The 23688-nt window shown below is 36.8% G+C and overlaps 1 protein-coding gene across 3 annotated transcripts in view; it reads right to left on the bottom strand.

Annotated features, from left to right (window-relative positions):
* SPIRE1 (spire type actin nucleation factor 1) overlaps positions 1-23688 on the bottom strand; it is a 183901-nt gene that overhangs the window by 66128 nt on the left and 94085 nt on the right. For all 3 annotated transcript variants that reach the window (XM_077778079.1, XM_077778080.1, XM_077778077.1), the window contains one exon: positions 3120-3197. In XM_077778079.1, the coding sequence (XP_077634205.1) occupies positions 3120-3197 (78 nt within the window). The remainder of the gene's footprint in view (positions 1-3119; positions 3198-23688) is intronic.

Genomic DNA, 23688 nt, shown 5'->3' with positions numbered 1-23688 from the left:
TTTTGTCAGCTTCTTGTTTTTCTTTAATGGTGTCTTCTAAATCACTTATTCTCCTTCCTGCCTCTTCAATCCGTGCATTGGAGGCCTCTAATTTATTATGTATCTCATTTATCACAGTTTTTAATTCATCATGCCTAATCTTATTCTCCATCTTGTCTGTAGCCATACTTTCTTTGATGTCCCCTATGCTTTTTTCAAGCCCAGCTATTAATTTTACTATTATTAGAAAATCTTGTTCAGTCATGCTGCTTATATCTGTTTTGAGCAGTTCATTAGCTGTCAGTTCTTTTTGGAATTTCTTTGGAGGAGAGCTCTTTCGTTTCATCATNCTTTTTTTGTCAGCTTCTTGTTTTTCTTTAATGGTGTCTTCTAAATCACTTATTCTCCTTCCTGCCTCTTCAATCCGTGCATTGGAGGCCTCTAATTTATTATGTATCTCATTTATCACAGTTTTTAATTCATCATGCCTAATCTTATTCTCCATCTTGTCTGTAGCCATACTTTCTTTGATGTCCCCTATGCTTTTTTCAAGCCCAGCTATTAATTTTACTATTATTAGAAAATCTTGTTCAGTCATGCTGCTTATATCTGTTTTGAGCAGTTCATTAGCTGTCAGTTCTTTTTGGAATTTCTTTGGAGGAGAGCTCTTTCGTTTCATCATTTTAATTAGCTTTCTGGCTTTTGTTGGTTTTAAAGACTTGTTATGCTCTCTGTAGCTGTGAGCCCTGCTATATCCAAGAAGGCTCTCTGACTGTCCAGGGCCTATCCTTTCAGAGAGTGGTTTTTTTTTTTTTTGAATGGTATGTCTTGGTCTCTCTTGTTGAGACCTTGGTTATTTTATTTTCCTACTCATAGTGATATTTGGGACTCTCTGCCATGTGTACTTTGGCTTGTTTCTTGAGGTAGCCATTAGAAGGCTTTCTCAGTGGATTCTGCGTCCTTTTTTTTCCAATCTCTTGGGTTCTGAAAGGTTTCCTATGGCTTCAGATCTCTTCTGTGAGATATGGGGTTGAGTGCCAATGTATGGAGCTCCCTACTTCTCCGCCATCTTACCCCCTCCTCCTAGCCAGTTCTTTATATATTACCATTTGGCAAAAATTTTCAGAAATTTAATTCAGAGATAAAAGTCACAGTGATCACATAAAGTAATGCACAACTGTCACTTTATGTACTCCCAGAGATTCTGTCATTATCTCTTATTCCAGATCCTGAGATGTTTTGATTCTACCATTGAAGATACTCTAATTCTTTCTTCATTTCATTCTAATCTTTCTGAATAATTCATTTTAATGGTCTCACAAGAGAGCAGCTGGTGATTTAGGCAAATGGAACTCCCTTTGGAGTTAGTGCATCTCTTATGATTCTACCAGTTTTTAAATGAGGTTGCCTTGAGGCAATAAATTAAATTTTGAGTTCAAATTTAAACTAACTGTTCGCTAAATTCTGACCACCTGGAGTCTAAGTAAAAAGTTTTTTAAATTTTTAGCCAAGATAAAATACACCTGGAACAAGGCTACCAGAGTATTCTATACAAGGGAAACTTAATAAATAATATTATTCTAAAATGATAAACCCTATTAACAAGACATTATAGGCTACTTATTTTTTAACCTTAATCTTAAATGTTCTAGGTTAATATCATTCCAAATATCTCAGTGAAGATATCATCAATAATTTAAGAATATTTACATCCATACATCAATACATGTGGATCCAAACAATGGAATGGAATACTACTAGTAATAAAAACAACAAAGTACTCGCACGCCTGGGTGGCTCAGTTGGTTAAGTGTTCAACTTCGGCTTAGGTCATATGATCTTGCAGTTCCTGAGTTTGAGCCCCACATCAGGCTCCGTGCTGACAGCATGGAGCCTAGACCCTGCTTTGGATTCTGTGTCTCCCTCTCTCTCTACCCCTCCCCGCTCACAGTCTGTCTGTCTGTCTCTCTCAAAAATAAACAAATATTTTTAAAAGTTAAACAACAACAATAAACTATAGATAGAGGCAACAACATGGATGAAATCTCAAAAGAATTACGCTGAATGGAAGGAGCCAAGCAAAAAACAGTACATACTATACGATTACATTTTTGCAAAATTTTAGAAAACACAAACTAATCTACAGTGAGAGAAAGCAGATCATGGGTTACTTTCCCATGAGTTCCTCCCCAGATCATGGGGAGAAAGGAAGTAGGATCACAAAGGGGTATGAGGAAACTTTGGGGGGTAATGGATGGCTCATTATTTTGACTATGATGATGGTCTCATGGGTATGTATGTATGTGTCAAAACTTATCAAATTATGCCTTTTAAATATGTACAACTTATTGCATGCTGATGATACTTTAATGAAGCTGTTAGAAAAGAATATGGCAAACTAAAATTAAAGTCTAATATGGTCAAAAGCAATTTGTTCATATTCCCCAAATCTGCCTCTATTCCTCGTCCCTCGTTTAATGATGTTATTATTTAACCAGTATCCTTAACCTGAAAATTCAGAATCCTAAAATGTGCCTTCCCAATGACACCTGTACATACCTCAGTCTGATTTCATGACAATGACTCTCCTGTCCCCAAGGCTGTCATGCCTACCTAACTCTAAGTCACACAGGATAGCAGGGACTCTTGGTTTTACTAGGGTCTAGTACCATGCCAGAAAAACAGTGGCTACTCAAAGTGTACTGCATAAATACACTGTAATCATCTGTGCTAGAAATCTGCCTTCTGTTTTATGAAGGACAGAATACAAGAATGAATAATTCTACATCTCCAGAACGCTAATCCAGTAACTATTCATTGGATAGTGCATTGTAGTGAATGCACTGCACTACAATTTCACATCTTATCCTGAAACAGAGCTTAAACTCTGACTCACAAGAGTATGCTGAGGCAGTAATATAATCAGGAAGGTCAGTATTTTAAAACACCAAAGTTATCAGAAGACACTGGGGTAGTTCTAATAAAATCTGTTTTGTAAAATGGGGAAGATATTTCCTCAAATACGATCAAGCACACTTAAATGTGTTTATTATCAATTCATATTATAGCCCTTAATACAAGCATTTTAAAAATCATCACACTATGTATTCAACACTAAGCAGAACAGAGAATATCCTTACCCAGTCAGCATTTTTCAGGTCTTCCAGGTCTGTGTTAGATTCATCACTCTTTTCCATTTCTTGAATCTTCTTAAGATTCTATCAATTAAAATAAAAAGAAAACATTTAGATATAAAAATTTCATTATGCTACCTTCTCAAATTAAAATTTCTACCAAATATCTTCAGATAAAGTCTATACAGAAGCATTATTGAAGCAGATAGTACAGAATCTACTCCTCTATATATTTCAGTCAATGATAGACTAGAATAGGAACAGTATTACAAAGGGACGGACTGGGGTTGCTCGTTCTAATTTCCTTCCAGGCCTGTGGCTAAACTTTTGTTACAATATGAACTCACACCACTAAAATGTATTGACATTGTCTTCTCCCCCAATGCGCATATTCAATCCATTAAATCTCCCAGATATTACTTCCTCCATATAACCTAAGCCCTCTTCTTTTTCTCTCCACTGCAGATCCCTTAATCCAAACACTATCAAATTTTTGCTGACTTCTGATGTGGTCTGGCTCCGGATACTCTTCTCTCCTCACTCCCATGCCTGGTCTCATTTATTCTCTACTTCTGCTCTTCCTTCAGATATCAGGCTCAAGAGAATCATCAATTCTTCAGTAAAGTCTTCACTTCCCTTTTACTCAATTAAGTAAAATCGTCCTACTATACAATGGCATTTAGCATCACCTTTCCTCTGTAGCCCTTATTAATGCTGTAATTTTACATTTGTTTGTGTCTCCCTTCTAGGTTTCATGAGGAAAAATTCCATTCTCAGGGGCGAATATAGCATTGGCACTTTTTATACTCAATATATACTTGTCAAGTAATTTCATGAATAAATTTCAATATACAAAATGCTTTTCACTTATTTATTATTTGGTACATGCATACATTGCAAAAAACAATTATTGTAGTTACTACCTCCATCATCTCATATAATTACCTATTTGTGTATGTGGTGAGAACACTTAAGATGTATTCTGAGCAAATTTCAAGCATGTAAGAAAATATTGCTAACCACAGTCAACATGCTGTACATTATATCTCCAGAACTTATTCATCTTATAACTACAAGTTTGTACCCTTTTTCAATTTTTAAATTTTTTGAGTACAGTTGACACACAATGACCCACCTTTTGAAACTGCATGGAGCCAACATTTGTAATGTTAAGAAAATCTTGATAAGTCATCTACTCAGCTATTAATCACTAATCTGTTATACCATTCCTACTCACAACAAATCAACTCTAGTATATTTTACAGTTTGTTGAGTCTATTTGCCTGAATGCACATGGACTGAGTTTAAATGTACCTTATGAAATCTAGTTTATTTTATATGAAAATAATACTTAATAGAAAACATTTCTAAACCATTTTTTTCGCTTCTCAACACCTCAGATTGACCATTTGCAAAATGAGAATAACACCACCTGCTTTTTTTGTACTTGATAATGTATAGGAGTATTAATATACAAAGCATTAAATTACTCCGAACACTTGAAGAAAATGTGGTATAAATAATGTATTCTCCTGCTAGGAAAGAAATTTGGGGGAGGGGGGAAGTACTTCTAACTTTTTTCAGAATATGTTTCCACAATTTTATTTTCTGAAAGTTTACATTAAGCCACTTGACTTTAATTGAAGACCTACACTAGCACCTACACTGTGTTTGCTAGCTGAAAGAAATCCAAAGAAATTTTTTTTAAGTTTATTAATTTTTATTTACATTCAAGTTAGTTATCATATAGTGCGACAATGACTTTAGGAGTAGATTACTTAATGCCCCTTACCCATTTAGCCCATCCCTCCTTCCCACAACCCCTCCAGCAACCCTCTGTTCTCCATATTTAAGAGTCTCTTAGTTTTGTCCCTCTCCCTATTTTTATGTTATTTGCTTCCATTCCCTTATGTTCATCTGTTTTGTATCTTAAAGTCCTCATATGAGTGAAACCATATGATATTTGTCTTTCTCTAATTTTGCTTAGCATGATACCCTCTAGTTCCATCAAGGTAGCTGCAAATGGCAAGATTTCATTCTTTTTGATTGCCGAGTAATACTCCATTGTGTATGTATATGTGTGTGTGTGTATATATGTATATACTACATCTTATACTATACACAAAAACAAACTCAAAATGGATGAAAGACCTAAATGTAAGACAGGAAGCCATCAAAATCCTCGAGGAGAAAGCAGGCAAAAATCTCTCTGACCTCGGCCACAGCAACTTCTTATTCAAAATGTCTCCGGAGGCAAGGGAAACAAAAACCAAAATGAACTATTGGAAGCTCAGCAAAAATAAAACCTCCACACAGCAAAGGAAACAATCAGCAAAACTAAAAGGCTGAAAGGGAAAATTATTCAGAGGAAAATCTGAATTTTCTTCTCTAAATTCAGAATCCACTGAAGGGGTGGGGGAAAAACCTCTTACCTATGCTACACAGAAACATGTGCTCTCCAGTTCAGGGAAATAAATATACAATCCAAGCTTACATTAGATGTAAGTGTTTCATTCAGTCAACAGATTAAAATAAATAAATAATGATCAGTAAATAAGAAGAAAAAATGAACATTGAAGTAATTATAATACTAACCACATCAACAAGATTCAGTCAGCATCAAAATAAATTGGTTTGAAACCTTAATGCCTAAGAAGATCAAGTATGTACATATGGGCCAACATCCTAGCAACACACCTTCCCCATCTATAGCCAAGAGCGTAGTACGGATTCTTTGTCACTTACAGGCTGATCCCACAGCAAGCACTCTATTGTTTACCCAATGATCTATAAGCCGAAAGGTAATGAAAAAAGTTGAAAACATGATGGAGAAACTCATTTAGCAACCTATATTGTTTTATTAAGTTTCTGATGGTCTCTAGGTCCTTCTAGCACCCAAAGGAAAAGGCAAGATAAACAGCTCAGGCACAGTAGAAGATACGGTGGTCTTCTGCAAGATGAAGATATATATCTTTTTTTCTTGATTCCTACTGCTACTACCAAAGCTGATGATAGCAAGCCTTTCAACTGTTCTTTCTGGTCCAGTATCTTCCTCATTTGGTTAACCTTTTCACTCCCCAATGATTGGTTCCCAGGGTCTCTGCTGTGGCCTTCAAACAAGAGTACCTGTACTTCCAGGGACCTCTGGTCAAACGGTATAGTGATATGCCAGGGAGCACTTACCATGACAGATAAACAGGACACATTTTCCTGGAGTGAATTTTACTCACAGATAATGTGATGGATTATCATGCTGTGGTAAGCTGCCCATGTCCACACCCCACACCCGCTTCAGGAATGAAGTATTCTTCCACTGCTGCGGGAGGTGCTGTCTGCCAAAGGCTCACAGCCTAATCCTGCCCTACGAGCTGCCCTCAGGGCTCAGAGCCAGGAGCTGCCTTGTCATGGATGTGTCCCATCTCTGGGGTAGCCCACACCCAATTACTGGTCTCTGTGGAAGTACACACGTCAGGTCCCCTTGTCTTCCTTGGGACATCTCTGAAAAGCCATCCCAACTTCTGAGCTCCCTGTGGCATTGAGTGGCTGAGGCCTGCTGCACTTGCATCATAGTTCAACTGGTCCTTCACTGCTCACAGGAGTTTCCCAAAGCAGTTCCCAATAAAACCTACTGAATTCAAGTTTTACCCCTCAGAACCCATTTCCTGGGGGAACTCCAAACATGGAACATTTTAGAAATATTAAAGCTAGATGCAGACATATAAAATAAAATTTACATGGATTTTAAAGGTAAAATAATATAATTTCAAAGACACTTTGACTTGCACTGAACACTATATCTCTCAGTGCGTGTCTGTTGCTTTTGTCTAGATACCTCTTTGCCCTTCCTTCTTTCTGTTGGGGAATGCAGCCTCTACAGTTTGAGCAGGCTAATCCCATGCCCAGCATACCTTATCACCTACTCACAAGGGTGAGGACACAGCCTCCACCAGCCAGTGTGGCCACAGCGACTAGCTCTTGAGCAGGCATATGTTTCTGAATTTTCCTCCAAGGTATTTTTGCCCCAATTAAGAGAAAGACTTTCTGCTGGAGTTACTAAACTGAGAAAATGTGAGGTTTAGGCTACAGACGATCATCTTACCTGCCTTTTAGTAAATGCCTATCCTGGGGAGTGAGGGAGAGAAAGCCAGCCCTGATTTGAGGCTTGAGACACTGGATCCAACTGTGCCTAAAGCTAGCTGTACTCTTAGATTTTCCATTTATGTGAGCCAGTAAATACGCCCCCACTCCACCCAATTTAAATGGATTTCTTTACTTGCAACTGAAAACGTTATGATTTAATATGTTCCCTTACTCTAGAAGTATGAGTTCATGGTCCTATGTCTTAAGTGTACTCTGGCAGAGTAACATGAGAAGCACATGGTCCCTTTTCCACCCAACCTTAAATTTTACTGTTCTCCAACACATCCCTGACTAAATGTAGTCCAGATGGTCTTACTATTTCACACCTTTACACATCTCCACCTTTACCTGTGCTGTGATAAAATCCCTAACTCCCTGCTACTAAGGAAAACTATCTGCTTTTTTAATACTAAAGATAGTTTAAATGAATAGTCCAAGTATTTCATGTTTTTAAATTTTTTTGAACAGTACCATAATCTGTAGTTCAGACACTTCCTAGCTGTGTGTCTTTATACGGGTCACTTAACTGCTCTAATCCTCAGTGTGTTTTCCCATCTGTAACATGCTGATGCTAAGAACTACTTTTTAGATTTTGTTAGTATTACATAAAATAATACAGAAAAAATACAGTATACTGCCTGGCTCATGTTTAGCATTTAGTAAGTTATTAAAAACCAATTAAGGGGCGCCTGGGTGGCTTAGTCGGTTAAGCGTCCGACTTTCGCTTAGGTCATGATCTCGCGGTTCATGGGTTCGAGCCCTGCGTCGGGCTCTGTGCTGACTGCCAGCTCGGAGCCTGGAGCCTGTTTCTGAGTCTGTGACTCCCTCTCTCTCTGACCCTCCCCTGGTCACGCTGTCTCTCTCTCTCTCCTAGAAATAAATAAAAAACATTAAAAAATTTTTTTTTAAAAATAAAAACCAATAAATACCTGTGAGGATTTGACTGTGAACACTTTTATTCCATCAAAAAAACATTTTATACTTTTACCAAATGAGACCTTTCTCTAGCCTCTTCATGGAATCAAAATCCTGACTCACAAATAAGTCAAATACAGGAGTTGAGAATCTGTGAATACTATAATTGAACAGGCCAGAACAAATGTGCAACTAGAAATCTCAGGTTTCTAGTTAGCAAAAACAAATGAGTTATTTGAAAGTAAATTACATATTTTTCTAGTTTTAGTGACAAGCTTCTGTCAATTATATTCTGGCTTCTGAATAAATTATTCTGTATGCACAAATGTAATAACAGATGCCAACCTGAGCTTGGAATATGGTGAGAAATTCTAACTGAGCACCCACATGGCAATTAACTCCCTGCATGTCTGACATAACCATTCTCAAGCTAGCAATTAGCACTGCTCCAAGCCAACACTTTCAGTTCCTGGCACCTTAAAAAATAAACAAATATAATCTACTCTGTGAATCACAAGATCTCAAATGCTCACAGAATAATTTTAATTCATTTGTATAGGTTCAACATCAGCTCACATATAAATGCCTCTTTTTGGACTAAACCACCCTTACAAATATATTCAAGTATTCAAAGAATACTTTAATAACATCATTTCAATGATGACCTTTTTCTCCCTATTGTTAACCATTTACAGCCATTTATCATTTATTGATATTCCTCTATGTACTGAGTACATGTTTTCAGTTAAAAACTTTTAGGGGCACCTGGGTGGCTTAGTCGGTTAAGCGTCCGACTTTTGCTTAGGTCATGATCTCGCGGTTCGTGGGTTCGAGGCCCGTGTCAGGCTCTGTGCTGACTGCCAGCTCAGAGCCTGGAGCTGGTTTCAGATTCTGTGTCTTCCTCTCTCTCTGACCCTCCCCTGCTCACGCTGTCTCTCCCTCTCTCTCCTAGAAATAAATAAAAATATTAAAAAAAAAACTTTTAAATGTGTAAAAAGGAATATGTTTTAGTAACTCCTTAAACCTTTTTTTACTCAGTTAATAAATGCTAACAGACTTTCAAAGAAATTACTATTAACTACATTTCCCGAGTGACAAAATCACTTATATAAATATTGCCTATAATAAAAAGAACATGTATATCAGCCACAAAGATTAACAGCCATGATGGCCTTTTTGAGATATTTTTACTACAGAGAAAAGCAAGAAAAGGGATTTTATCATACTGACCAGCCCAAAATTAGTGTTCTGAAAATTAGGGTATAAAAACCCCACGGGAATTATAGCAGTTCATGTGATAACTGGAAGTCTCTCATGTACATTAAAGAATTAATAGATAATTACAAAGCGAAGTGATTTATATTTTCATCAAGTTTTCTGGCACTTTCTTAAAGATGTAATACACTCCTTCCTTGCGGGATATGACTGGGAGAAGGTAACAACAACAAATATGAGAGAAAGTCAGGATTTTACTTAATTAAAAAATTGTAAAATGTTAAGATACTAAACTAGAAGTCAATAATTTCTGTAAAGCTTAATTTGAATTTCTATGGTTCACTAAGGAAATTACAAAAACTACAGATGACGTTATCAAAATTAAGGAAATTCATTTCTAGATTCTATGAAAATACTATCATTTCTAAATTCTTCCAGTATTTACGTGCGCGTGCGTGTGCGCGCGCACACACACACACACACGCTGAGGATTTAGTGAATGTCTCTGCCTCAAGTAGCTGGACTCACAGTATCTCCCTAATACAACTGCCCTTTCAGTTTTCATACTTATCCACTCTTCACCCCTATACACTCATCAAGTCTTCACACATAAAGAAATGCAGTGATAATCATAAAATCATTAAAATATCATAGCAATATTTGCAATCTATATCACAAAAAGCTCTTAAGAAATACAAATGGGTAAGTAAAGACCAATGCTACATTAGAAAAATGGGCAAAGGATACGAATAGGCAATTGATAAATACAAGTATCTCTTAAGGATATGAAAAGTTGCCCAATCTCATTCATTCATAATAAGGAAAATGTAAACTCCAATTAAGGAATAAAAATTTTCACCTATCACTTCAAAAACACATTGTGTAGGAAAACAGACACTCTTACACAATGCTAAGGAGAGGATCAACTGGTAAACCTCTAATGAAGACATATTCCTATTTTATGAAAATTATAAATGCACATGTACTTTGAACCAGCAATGCAAATTTTGGGAATTTATCCTACATATATGATTAGGCCCATGAAAAAGAGCTTTAAAACTATTCCTTGCAGCACCGTTTGTAACAGCAAAAGATAAGAATTGATCTTTTTTAAGTTTGTTTATTTTTGAGAGAGAGAGAGAGAGAGAGAGAGAGAGGAAGTGTAAGTGTGCACATGAGCAAGGCAGTGGCAGAGAGAAAAAGAGAGGGAGAGAGAGAGAGAGAGAGAGAGAGAGAGAGAGAGAGAGAGAGAGAGACCCAAGCATATCCCACCCTGCCAGAGCAGAACCCTGACAATACAAACTGTGAGATCATGACCTGAGCTAAAATCAAGAGTTGGACATTTAGCTGACTGAGCCACTCAAATGCCCCAGAAGTAATCTAAAAGAGGGCTGATTAAATCAATCACAGTATATCCACACAAGAGAATATTACAAAGTTATGAGATGTAAACACTACGTACTGATATGAAATGATCTCCAAGATATATTATTAAATGAAAAAAAGGAAAGCTCAGAGCTGCATAAAAAGGACAGGAAACATTATGTCTTGTTAGTTATAGATAAAATATCTCCATAAAGACAAAGAACAAATTAATAGTATTTATTGTTTGTGGGACGGCAGTCGCAGAAGGGTATAATTTACTATAATTTGAATGTTTGAACCATGTGAGTTATTTTTGTTAAAGCTAATTAAATTGAAGAAGTTACAGAACCTGTAAGGTAGGAGACTTCTTACATGATATTTTATTTATTTATTTAGAGAGGGGAAGGGAGGGAGGGAGGGAGAAAGAGAGACAGAGACGGTGCAAGAGCAAGGAGCAGAGAGAGAGAGAGAGAGAATCCCAGGAGGGGCTGAGAGAGAAAGTGGGGCCCACCTGAAGTAGGGCTCATGTTTTACCTGAAGAGGGGCTGGAGCTCACCTGATGTGGGACTTGAACCCACAAACTGTTGAGATCATCATCTGAGCCAAAGTCAGATCCTTAACAACTGAGCCACCCAGGTGCCCTTACATGATATCTTAAATAAAGATTCTTCTGCAACATGTTAGCAGGGAGATAGTGATAAGAGCAAGATACCCAGGCAGAGATGGTAATTTAATTACTTCTGATGAGGTGAATGCTCTGCACATTTACTAACATTCACAAAATAATAATAGAAAAAAGATAGATATTGACAAGGGCTGTGAAAAGTTACAAATGATGGATGATGTAATGAAGATGAACAAATGGCAATCTTAAAAACAGACATCTGGTGGAAGTTCTTTCTTTCAAAAAATGTTATGTTCATGTCCTGGTGGCATACAAATCCATTTTAGCTGTAGGGAGAAATTTCCAGCTAACTTAAATGCCAGTTTTATTATTGGAAGTGTTGTGAGCAGGCATGAGGAGAATGATAGGCAGGGAATATGAGAAAGCTGATTAAAATACACTTTTTTTAAACTTATTTTTTTAAAGCAGTTTCATGCCCAGTGCAGAGCCAGAAGCAGGGCTCGAACTCACAACCCTAAGATCAAGACTTGAACTTAGAAGGCAAGTCAGATGCTCAACCAACGGGGCCACCCAGGCACCCCTAAAATACATCTTAAAATGTAAATGAGATAGAGGTCTTGTGGCTTTATCTTCATGAGTGTAGTCAAGCAGAATATGTCAGAAGTCATATCGCATGCAGATGTCTTAGTATGACTGAATGTGGTCACTGGCAATGGTATTATAACACAGGTGGAGTTGGTTATGGGCTGATAAGAGATGGTGGATGCTAAACACTTATTTGATTTTTTTCCAATAAATTGCAGGTAATTAAATGTGGTTACTTGATTTTTTAAAAAGACAGAAAAAATTAATAACAACGTAGTCAATTCCAAAAATATTACTCTTCCCCTGCAGCAAAAGATACCTTATATATATATATATATACACACACACATACACATAATATTCCATTTGAAGTAAAATATTTTGGTAATCATCTTATCTAAGATAAAGAACTCAAAGATTTCATCATGAAATTTGATTTCTTATAGCACTAATAATAACAGGACACTTAATGAAGTATCACAGCAGTAGTTATGATTATGTAATATAAAAACACTCCTGTAATATTGTGAAGATTCATAATGAGCCACGCTTATTTCCAATTCATCTTCTTACCCTGTAATTCCAATATCTGGTCAAATACAGCAGCTAAAACTAAACTGGCTCTAATCTAGGCATCCAGAGATCATCCTCCCATCATTAAATTTAGGGTAAAATTTAACCATTCAAAAGAATTTGAATGATGAGGTTTAAAATAAAGTCACATATAACTAAGAATCATTAAAACATTCAGAAAATCAAGACACTGGCATAATGCTACTTGTATTTTCATTTTTCTAAAAATTTTTACTTTTCTTTGAATATAGTTGCCACATAATGTCCTACTGTCCCACTATATCACTATTACAATATCACTGACTGTATTCCTTGTGTTGTGCCTTCTATTCCCATGACTTATTCATTCCAGAACTGGAAGCTCTCCCACACTCCACCAATTTTGCCCAACCCCTCACCTCTCTCTCCTCTGACAAACATCAGTTTGTTTTCTGTATTTATAGGTCTGATTCTGTTTTTGTTTATTCATTTTTTTTTAGATTCAACTTATGAGTGGAGTCATATAGTATTTGTCTTTCTCAGTCTGAATTATTTCACTTAGCTTAATGCCTTCTAGGTCCATTCATGTTGTCCCAAATGGCAAGATGTCATTTTTTCTTATGGCTGTGTAATACTCTGTACCTTGACTATTATAAATAATAAGCTTGGGTGCAGCTATCTTTTTGAATTAGTGTTTTCATGAGATACTCAATAATGGAACTACTGGATCATATGGTAATTCTGTTTTTATTTGAGGAACCTCCATACTGTTTTCCACAACAGTGGCTGCACCAGTTTGCATTCCCAGTAACAATGCACGGAGGATCCTTTTTCTCCACATCCTTGCCAACACTTGTTATTTCTTTTGTTTTTTTTTTTAATTTATTTTTTAAACTGACATCCAAGTTAGTTAGCATATACTGCAACAATGATTTCAGGAGTAGATTCTGTAATGCCCCTTACCCATTTAGCCCATCCCCCCTCCTACAACCCCTCCATTGTCTCTTTCATTTTAGCCATTCTGATAGGTGTGAGGTGATATCTCATTGTGATTTTGATTTGCATTTCCTTCATGATGAGTGATGTTGGACATATTATCATGTGTCTTCTGGTCATATATCTGTATGTCTTCTTTGGAAACATTGTCTATTCAGGTCTTCTACCCATATTTTAATTGGGTTATTTATTTTTTTGATTTTGAGTTGTGTAAGTTCTTTGTATATTTGGGACATTAACCTCTTATTGGATATATCATTTGCAAGTCTCTTCTTCCACTCAGTAGGTTGTCTTTTTGTTTTGCTGATGGTTTTGTTTCCTATACAAAAATGTTTTATTTTGATGGAGTCCCAATAGTTTATTTTTGCTTTTGTCTCCTTTTCCTTAGGAGACATATCTAAAAAAATGTGGCTTTAGCTGATGTCTGAGAAATTACTACCTGCATTCTCTTCTAAGATGTTATGGATTGAAGTCTCACATTTAATTTTTTAATGTTTTATTTATTTCTAGGAGAGAGAGAGAGAGACAGCGTGAGCAGGGGAGGGTCAGAGAGAGAGGGAGTCACAGACTGAAACAGGTTCCAGGCTCCGGGCTGGCAGTCGCACAGAGCCCGACGCGGGGCCCAAACCCACGAACCGCGAGATCATGACCTAAGCGAAAGTTGGACGCTTAACCGACTAAGCCACCCAGGCATCCCTGAAGTCTCACATTTAAGTCTTTAATCCATTTTGAGTTTATTTTTGGGTGTGGTGTAAAGAAGCCATCCAGTTTCATTCTTTTACATATAGCTTTCCAGTTTTCCCAGCATCATTTATTGAAAAGACTATCTTTTCTTCATTGTAAATTCTTGCCTCCTTTGTCATAGATTAATTGACCATATAATCCTGAGTTTGTTTCTGAGCTCTCTATTCTGTTCCATTGATCTATGTTTTTGGTGCCACTATCATAGTGTTTTGATTACTACTGTGTACTACATTTTGAAGTCTGAGATTGTGATACCTCTTCCTTTATTCTTTGTCAGGATTGCTTTGGCTGTTTTGGGTCTTTTGTAGTTTCACACAAGTTTTAGGATTATTTGCTTTAAAATTAAATGCCAAAAGCGTTTTGATATTGATTGCACTGAATCTGTAGATTGCCTTGGGTAATATGAATATCTTAACAATATTAATTCTTCCAATCCATGAGCATGGAATATCTTTCCAATTGTGTCATCTTCAATTTTTTTCATCAGTGCTTTGTAGTTCTTGTAGTACAGGTGAGAGGCCTGGCCAAGTTTAGACCTTTGGCTAAGTTTATTCCCTGGTATTTTGTTCTTTTTTGTGCAACTGTATCTGGTGCTTTTTAAGTTTCTCTTTCTGCTACTACATTATTAGTGTATAGAAACACTACTGCCAGTTTATTAGTGCCAGTTGTTTTTAGTTATTTTTTTCATTTTTTTATGTTTATTTTTGAGAGAGAGAGACAGGGAGACAGAGCACGAGCAGGGGATGGGGCAGAGAGACAGAGACACTGAATCCGAAGTAGGTTCCAGGCTCTGAGCTATCAGCACAGAGCCCAATGTGGGGCTCAAACCCAAAAGCTGTGAGATTATAACCTGAGCCGAAGTCGGACACTTAACTGACTGAGCCACCGAGGTGCCCTTATGCCAGTAGCTTTTAGATGGAATTTTTAGGGTTTTCTATGTACAGTACCATGTCCTCTGCAAACAGTGAAAGTTTTACTTCCTTAGCAATATGGATGCCTTTTATTTCTTTTCCTAGTCTGATTGTTATAACTAAGTAGTATAGTCTTAAAAGTACTAAGTACATCTAGTACTATATTGAAAAAAAGTGGCAAGAGTAGGCATTCTTGTGTTGTTTCTGATCTTAGAGGAAAAGCTCTCACTTTTTCACCACTGAGTATGGTATTAAGTCTAGGTTTTCATTTATGGTCTTTATTCTGTTGATATATGTTTCCTGTAACCACACTTAGTTGAGAGTTATTAATCATGAATGGATGTTGAATCTTGCCAAATATTTTTTCTGCATCTATTGAGATGATTATGTCATTTTTATCCTTAGCTTTGTTGATGTGGTGTATGATGCTGATTGATTTGCAAATACTGAACCCTCCTTGCAACCCTGGAATAAATCCTACCTGATTGTGGTAAATGATCTTTTCATGTACTGCTGTATGCAGTTTGCTAATATTCTGTTGAGGATTTTTGCATCTATGTTCATCAGGAATACTGGTCTACAGTTTTGTTTTTTGTGCTGTCTTTGTCTAATTTGGGATTTAGGATAATGCTGGCCTTGTAAAATGTATATGGAAGCTTTCCTTCCTCTTCTCTTTTTTGGAATAATTTGAAGTGAATAGGTATTAACTCTTCTTTATAGGTTTCATTCGATTTCATTACTCCTAATTGGTCGGTTCAGGTCTTCTATTTCTTCCTGGTTCAGTTTTAAGATATCATATTTTCTTAGAATTTGACCATTTCTTTTTGGTTGTCCAGTTTGTTTGCATATAATTTTTTATACTATTCTCTTATAAATCATTTGTATTTCTGTCATGTCAGTTGTTATTTCTCCCCTCTTATTCATGATTTTTTTTATTTGGGTCCTTTCTCTTTTTTCTTGGTACGTTCAATTAAGAGACTGCCAATTTTGTTTATTTTTTTCAAGGAACAAACTCTTGGTTTCACTGATTTTTTTTTTCATTGTTTTTTAAAATTTCTATGTCATTTGTTTCTGCTTTGATCTTTATTATTTCCTTTTTTTCTACTCACCTTGGGCTTTGTTCTTTTTTCTGGTTCCTTAGGTGTAAGGTTAGATTGTTTATTTGAGCTTTTTCTGGTTTCTTCAATCAGGTCTGTACCACTATTTGCTTCTCTCTTTAAATTGCTTTCTCTGCATCCCAAAGATTTTGGATTGTTGTGTTTTCATTTCTCTCCATGTATTTTTTATTTCTTTCATTGCTTCACTGACCCACTGGTTTTCCAATATCATGTTGTTTAGTCTCCATGTGTTTGTGTTTTTCCAGTTTCTTTTTCTTGTGATTTATTTCTAGTTTCATACTGTTGTGTTGGAAAAGATGTACAATATGATTTCAATATTCTTAAATTTACTGAGGCTTGTCATATAGCCTAATATGTGATCTATTCAAAAGAATGTTCCATGTGCACTTAAAAGAATGTATATTCTGTTGGTTTAGGATGTAATGTTCTGTACATATCTGTTATGTCCATCTGGTCCAATGTGTTATTCATAGACACAGTTTCCTTATTGAATTTCTATCTGAATGATCTATCCATTAATGTAAGTAGAGTGTAAAGTCCCCTATTATTATAGTATTTCCATCAATTTCTCTATTTATGTCTCTTAATATTTGCTTTATGCATTTAGGTGTTCCAGTGTTGGGTGCATAGATATTCATCATCTATTATTATATCCTCTTGTTGAATTGATCTTTTTATCATTATGTAAAGCCCTTCTTTGTCTTGTTATAGTCTTTGTTTTAAAGTCTAATTTGTGGCACAAAAACAGACACTCAGATCAATGCAACAGAATAGGGAACCCAGAAATGGACACACAAATGTATGGTCAACCAATCTTTAACAAAGCAGGAAAGAATATCCAATGGAATAAAGACAGTCTCTTCAGCAAGTGGTGCTGGGAAAACTGGACAGCAACATGCAGAAAAATGAACCTGGACCACTTTCTTACACCATACACAATATAAACTCAAAACGGATGAAAGACCTAAATCTAAGACAGGAAGCTATCAAAATCCTCGAGGAGAAAGCAGGCAAAAACCTCTTTGACTTCGGCCGCAGCAACTTCTTACTCAACACTTCTCCGGAGGCAAGGGAAACCAAAGCAAAAATGAACCTCATCAAGATAAAAAGCTTCTGCAGAGCAAAGGAAACAATCAGTAAAACTAAAAGGCAAATGATGGAATGGGATAAGATATTTGCAAACCACATATTAGATAAAGGATTAGTATCTAAAACCTATAAAGAACTTACCAAACTCAAACACCCAAAAAACAAATAATCCAGTGCAGAAATGGGTAAAAGATGCGAACAGACACTTCTCCAAAGAAGACATCCAGATGGCCAACCAACACCTGAAAAAATGCTAAACATCACTCATCATCTGGGAAATACAAATCAAAACCAAACTGAGAGACCACCTCACACCTGTCAGAATCACTAACATTAATAACTCAGGTAACAACAGATGATGGTGAGGATGCGGAGAAAGAGGATCTCTTTTGCACTGCTGGTAGGAATGCAAATTGGTGCAGCCACTCTAGAAAACAGTATGGAGGGTCCTCAAAAAATTAAAACTAGAACTACCCTATGCCCAGCAATTGCACTACTAGGTATTTATCCAAGGGATACAGGTGTGCTGTTTCAAAGGGGCACATGCACCCCAATGTTGACAGCAGCACTATCAACAATAGCCAAAATATGGAAAGAGCCCAAATGTCCATCAATGGATGAATGGATAAAGAAGATATAGTATATATATACAATGGAGTATTACTCAGCAATCAAAAAGAATGAAATATTGCATTTGCAACTATGTGGATGGAACTAGAGGGTATTATGCTAAGCGAAATTAGTCAGAGAAAGATAAATATCATATGACTTCACTCATATGAGGACTTTAAAACACAGAACAGATGAACATAAGTGAAGGGAAGCAAAAATAACATAAAAACAGGGAGAGGGACAAAACATAAGAGACTCAAATATGGAGAACAAACAGAGAGTTACTGGAGGGGTGTGGGAGGGGGGACGGGCTAAATGGGTAAGGAGCATTAAGAAATCTACTCCTGAAATAACAGTTGCATTCAATGCTAACTTGGATGTAAATTAAAAAAAAAAAAAAGAACAAATTAAAATCTATTTTGTCTGACGTAAGTATTGCTACCTTGGCTTATTTTCACTTCCATTTGCATGGTGAGTGTTTTTCCATCCCTTCACTTTCAGTCTGTATGTGTCTTTAGTTCTGAGGTGAGTCTCTAGGAGGCCCACAGGGGGCTTGATCTCACGACCTATGCCAAAATCAAGAGATGGATGCTTAACCAACTGAGCCACCCAGGCACCCTTAGGCCATACACATTTAAAGTAATTATTGATATGTATGTACTCACTGTCATTTTATAATTTGTTTTCTGGTTGTTTTGTAGTTCTTTTTGTTCCTTTTTTCTTTTCTTTTGCTCTTTCTTTGTGATTGATGAATTTTATAGTGTTATGTTTGGCTTTCTTTATTTTTTTGTGTGTATCTATCATAGGTTTTGGGTTTGTGGTTACCATGAACTTCATATATAACAGCCTAAGTATATAGCAGTCTATATTAATTTGATTGTCATTTAAGTTCAAACACATTCTTGAAAAAAAAAAAAAGTCTTCCTCCCTTCCCATTTTACTCCTTTCTCCATGTTTTAAGTATATATTGACATATTTTATATCTTTTCATTCATAATTTTCTTATATCTAATTATGACCATTTCTTTTACACTTAAAGAAGTTCCTTTAATATTTCTTGTAAGGCTGGTTTAGTGGTAATAAGCTCCTTTCTTTTATTTGTCTCTGAAACTCTTTTTCTCTCCTTCAAATCTGAATGTTAACCTTGCTGGGGGAGTATTCTTAGTTGTAGGACTCCCCTCTGGTCTGAAAAGTTTCTGGTGAAAAATCAGCTGATAGCCTTATAGGTTTCCCTTGTAGGTAACTTTTTATATCTCACTTGCTGCTTTTAACATTCTCTATCTTTAATCTTGAGATTTTAATTATTATGTGCTTTGGTGTAGAACTCCTTGGGTTCATCTTGTTTGCAATTCTCTGTGCTTCTTGAACTTGAATGTCTAGGCATAATGCTATTTTTAAACAGTTGTAGTTATTTGTATTGGTAGAGGAAACAAAGTGTTTCCTTCCCTAGGTTAGGCACTCTTTTTAGGAGCTTCCCTTGGGTCCTGAGTTCACCCACCATGGCCCTCATCACACTATTGGAATGGTTGCTCCTATATTGCCATTCCTATTTGAATGTAAGTTCTGTGAGGACAGAAACCCCATGTATCTTGTTCATCATTATTTCCCCAATAAAAATGGAAATAATAATGGCACCCAATGCATGGCTTATTGTGAGAACTACATGAATTAATGCACATATAAATCTCAGACCAGTATCTAACACAGAGGATGTATGGAATAAGTATTACCTATTATTAACTACAGTGGAACCTATCATGCAGGAGACACATGAAATATCTGTTGTATGAATGAATTTTGCCAACTGTTCCTAGTTCTGAAATGAGTGCTTCTTCACTCATCAGCACCTGTGACAGCTAAATATGGGTGTTATGTTCTCTCAGACTTTCTCCAAACAGTCCAGTTCCCTCACTGCTTCTCTTGTGTGAGGTTTACGATACCTTTCACAGCCTCACCTCCTATCTTAAGATCCATTTTTTGTTGTTTGTCACTATTTCTAAAACACAAAAAAGCAGTAGTAATTCCAATTTTTTTCCATCGCCATAAGCAATTTTTTATCATTTATTTTAATGATAAACACAATACTGTATGATACGTGATTGTAACTAAAGCAGAATGCTCTATCAATAAGTACGGAGAATAAAGAAATAAGCTTGGGGGGCGCCTGGGTGGCTTAGTCGGTTAAGTGTCTGACTTTCGCTTAGGTCATGATCTCGCGGTTCGTGGGTTCGAGCCCCGCGTCGGGCTCTATGCTGACTGCCAGCTCAGAGCCTGGAGCCTGTTTCAGTCTGTGAGTCCCTCTCTCTCTGACCCTCCCCTGGTCACGCTGTCTCTCTCTCTCTCCTAGAAATAAATAAAACATTAAAAAAAAAAAAAGAAATAAGCTTGGATTAAAAAAGCATTTCAGAGTAGTAGACATGTGACATTCTTAGGCCTTAAAAATAAGTAAGCACTTTCTTTTCTTTTCTTTCTTTTTTTTTTTTTTAACATTTATTCATTTTTGAGAGACAGAGAGAGATAGAGTATGAGTGTGGGAGGGGGAGAGAGAGAGGGAGACACAGAATCTGAGGCAGGTACCAGGCTCTGAGCTGTCAGCACAGAGCCCAATGCAGGGCTTGAATCCACAAACCAAGAGATCATGACCCAGCTGAAGTCAGATGCTTAACCAACTGAGCCACCCAGGAGCCCTGTAAGTAAGCATTTTCTAAGTGAGAGAAGAGGGGCAGCGGGGACTACAGGTAGGTACAGAGTCTCTGGGTGCTCAGAGATCGCATACAGTGAATGAAGAGCCTGGAAAGGTTAAGACTGAAGTCTGATTCTGAATAGTCCCCTATGTCATGCCAAGGAGTCTAGACTTTCCATCTAAAGTACCAACAAGATCTCTACACAGGGGCATAACACTGGAGGGTAGACTGTATGTGAAACGGGAAATTGCATCATAAGGCTTTTCCATGGCCCAGGCAAGAGATATCAGACCACTGCATAAGGAAGGCACAAGGCAGTGAGAACATGAAGGAGGCTCTACATTCTGGAGACAAGTCAAGAGTGTCAGGGACCAAGATTCAAGACAGATGGTAAGAAATAAGATCTATAGTAGCTGGGGTTGTCTGGGTGGCTCAGCTGGTTAAGCGTCCGACTTCGGCTCAGGTCATGATCTCGAGGTTCGTGGGTTCGAGCCCTGCGTCTGGTTCTGTGCTGGCAGCTAGCTCAGAGCCTGAAGCCTGCTTCGGATTCTGTGTCTCCCTCTCTCTCTGACCCTTCCCTGCTCACACTGTTTCTCTCTCTCTCAGAAATAAATAAAACATTAAAAAAAATCTACAGTAGCTGAACCACAGATTCTCTAATTCATTCAACACTGATCAAATATTTAGAGGCCTTGTTACACTGGGATACAGCAGTGAATTAGATAGAAAAGATCTTTGCCCTTCCTGAGATTATTTTCTAGTGGCAGATACCAATGTGTAAGAAAAGAGGCCATGAAGACAACTGTGATAACTGCGAGGAAGGAAATAAACAGGGAAACTGATTTTAAAGTAAGAGGCTGAGTGTGAGATATAAATAGATATCTATATACGTACACACACACACACACATTAGTGTTTAGGGGAGGTCTAAAGAGATGTCCATTCAGCCCAGGCCTGAAAGACGCAAATGGAAAACCATAATTAAAACAATGAATGAAGACAGAATTTATTAGTTTAAGATGTCAATAAGAAACTAATTAAGCACCACACTTCAGAAGAGATCAAAGATCATTATAATTGGGTAATCAGAAGTGACAATCCACACCTGTAGAGGCTGCCTCTAAAGAAATCCAAGATGGCTTAACTATATGAGACATCTTATCCCCTAGAGATCAAAATGTTTGGAATATTCTACTTTAGTTCTAGGGTTGTTTATGTGTATGATGTCATAAACTGAAAGGGGAGAGAAAATTTTCATCACTTTGAGTATACAATCTCCTAGAAAACATAAATTATGACTTTAAAATCTATTTTACATGCCTTCTTATTGTGATAATATGAACATATTCTATGTCTCCCTCTCTCTCTGACCCTCCCCTGCTCATGCTCTCTCTCTCTCAGAAATAAATAAAACATTTTTTAAAAATTAAAAATTTTAAATACAGAATTTGTATATATAATAGTGTTATACACAACAGAGTGTTATATATAAAACATTTTTATATTAATCGTGTTATAGCTCAATATTGACAACAATGAGCTTTCTTCTAAAATCCTGAACACTGAACTGCTTTCCTATAAAATCCGTCTCAAGTTTAAAATATGACGTAAAATATTATATAAAATTTCATAGCAAATTTTACTGGGCATGCACTTAAAATGTTTATCAGTATACATTTGGCCTATACAATAAGACTGTTACAAAAATGAGAATGAATAAAACAAAGATTTAGCCCCAAGAACTGTACTTTCTGCCGAGAAGTTTACGACTAGAGGAGCCTTAGCATATCTATTTGCCCTCTCCTCCTCCCTTTCTAAAAATCTAGCAAAGGCTATATAACTGATGTCACATGAATAACGAGTGAAAGAAAATGATTTACCAACAATAAAGCGGGTTTTAAAAACAATCAGTGTCAGGGTGCTTGGGTGGCTCAGTGGGTTGAGTGTCTGACTCTTGATTTCGGCTCAGGTCATGATCCCAGGGTCGTTGAGATTGGGCTCTGTGCTGAGCATGGGACCTGCTGCACATTGTCTTTCTCTCTCTCTCTCCTTTTGCCCCTCTCTCCCACTCATGCACTCTCTTTCTCTCTCTAAAGTTAAAAAATAAAAATGACCAGTGTTAATATAAATATTATAAATTTTAAAATGAGTTATTTACTTGAAAGAAGGATTCTTTCAAAAGAAAGATTGTTTTTACACACTGTACTTCTGATACCTCAAGTTTTTCTTTTTCTACTATAGTAAATATGGAAATATGGTAAATATTCTATTGTGAAACAATATTATTTACTATATATTTGGGATTGGGGGCAAACACACTACACACTCTCAACAAGGAGGCAATGATGGTTAGACCATGCTAGGAACATACTGGAATAAAACCAACTGACTTCTAATCTTAAAATGATTTTATCTCAGTCTTCAACATTTCTATCACACTTCTATCTCTTCCCATTTCACAACTCACTTCTGTCTCTTCCCACTTCACACCTCCCTATTATTTCATAATTAAACTCAACATGATAACCTTCCTTTCTCCCACCCCATTCCCATTTGTGTGCATGTGTCAGACAGACAGACACACACACACACACACACACACTCTCTCTCTCTCTCTCTCTCTCATTTACCCTCTTCTCCCCCAGTTCCAAATTTTATTCTCTCTGGCTTCCATAAACTTCTTTCCAATCCTACTCAGAAGCCTGTATCAAAGCACACATCTACATTTTCTTTCAGGAACTCTTCAACTTTGTTCCAATATGGTCTACTGTATGTGGCTATTCTTAGAGGAAACCTTTGAGCATCTTTACGGGGATGAAGATGAGGATGAAGATGGAAACGCTGCTGTCAGAGTACTGAGAGCTTAATTCTGTATTGGCCCCCGATCTCTGTAAGCCCTAGTTTGCCAATTTGCAAAGTAAAAGTCACAGGACTGTTCATTAGGATTAAATGGAGTGAGCAACAGAGGCCATTTTATAGTTGTAGGAATATAATACAGGAAAGCAGTAGGGATCACAGTCTGAG

Source organism: Crocuta crocuta, unplaced genomic scaffold (assembly GCF_008692635.1).
Source record: "Crocuta crocuta isolate KB4526 unplaced genomic scaffold, BGI_CrCroc_1.0 scaffold26, whole genome shotgun sequence".
NCBI classification, from domain to species: Eukaryota; Metazoa; Chordata; class Mammalia; order Carnivora; family Hyaenidae; genus Crocuta; species Crocuta crocuta.
This window is presented reverse-complemented; position numbering and strand designations above follow the sequence as displayed.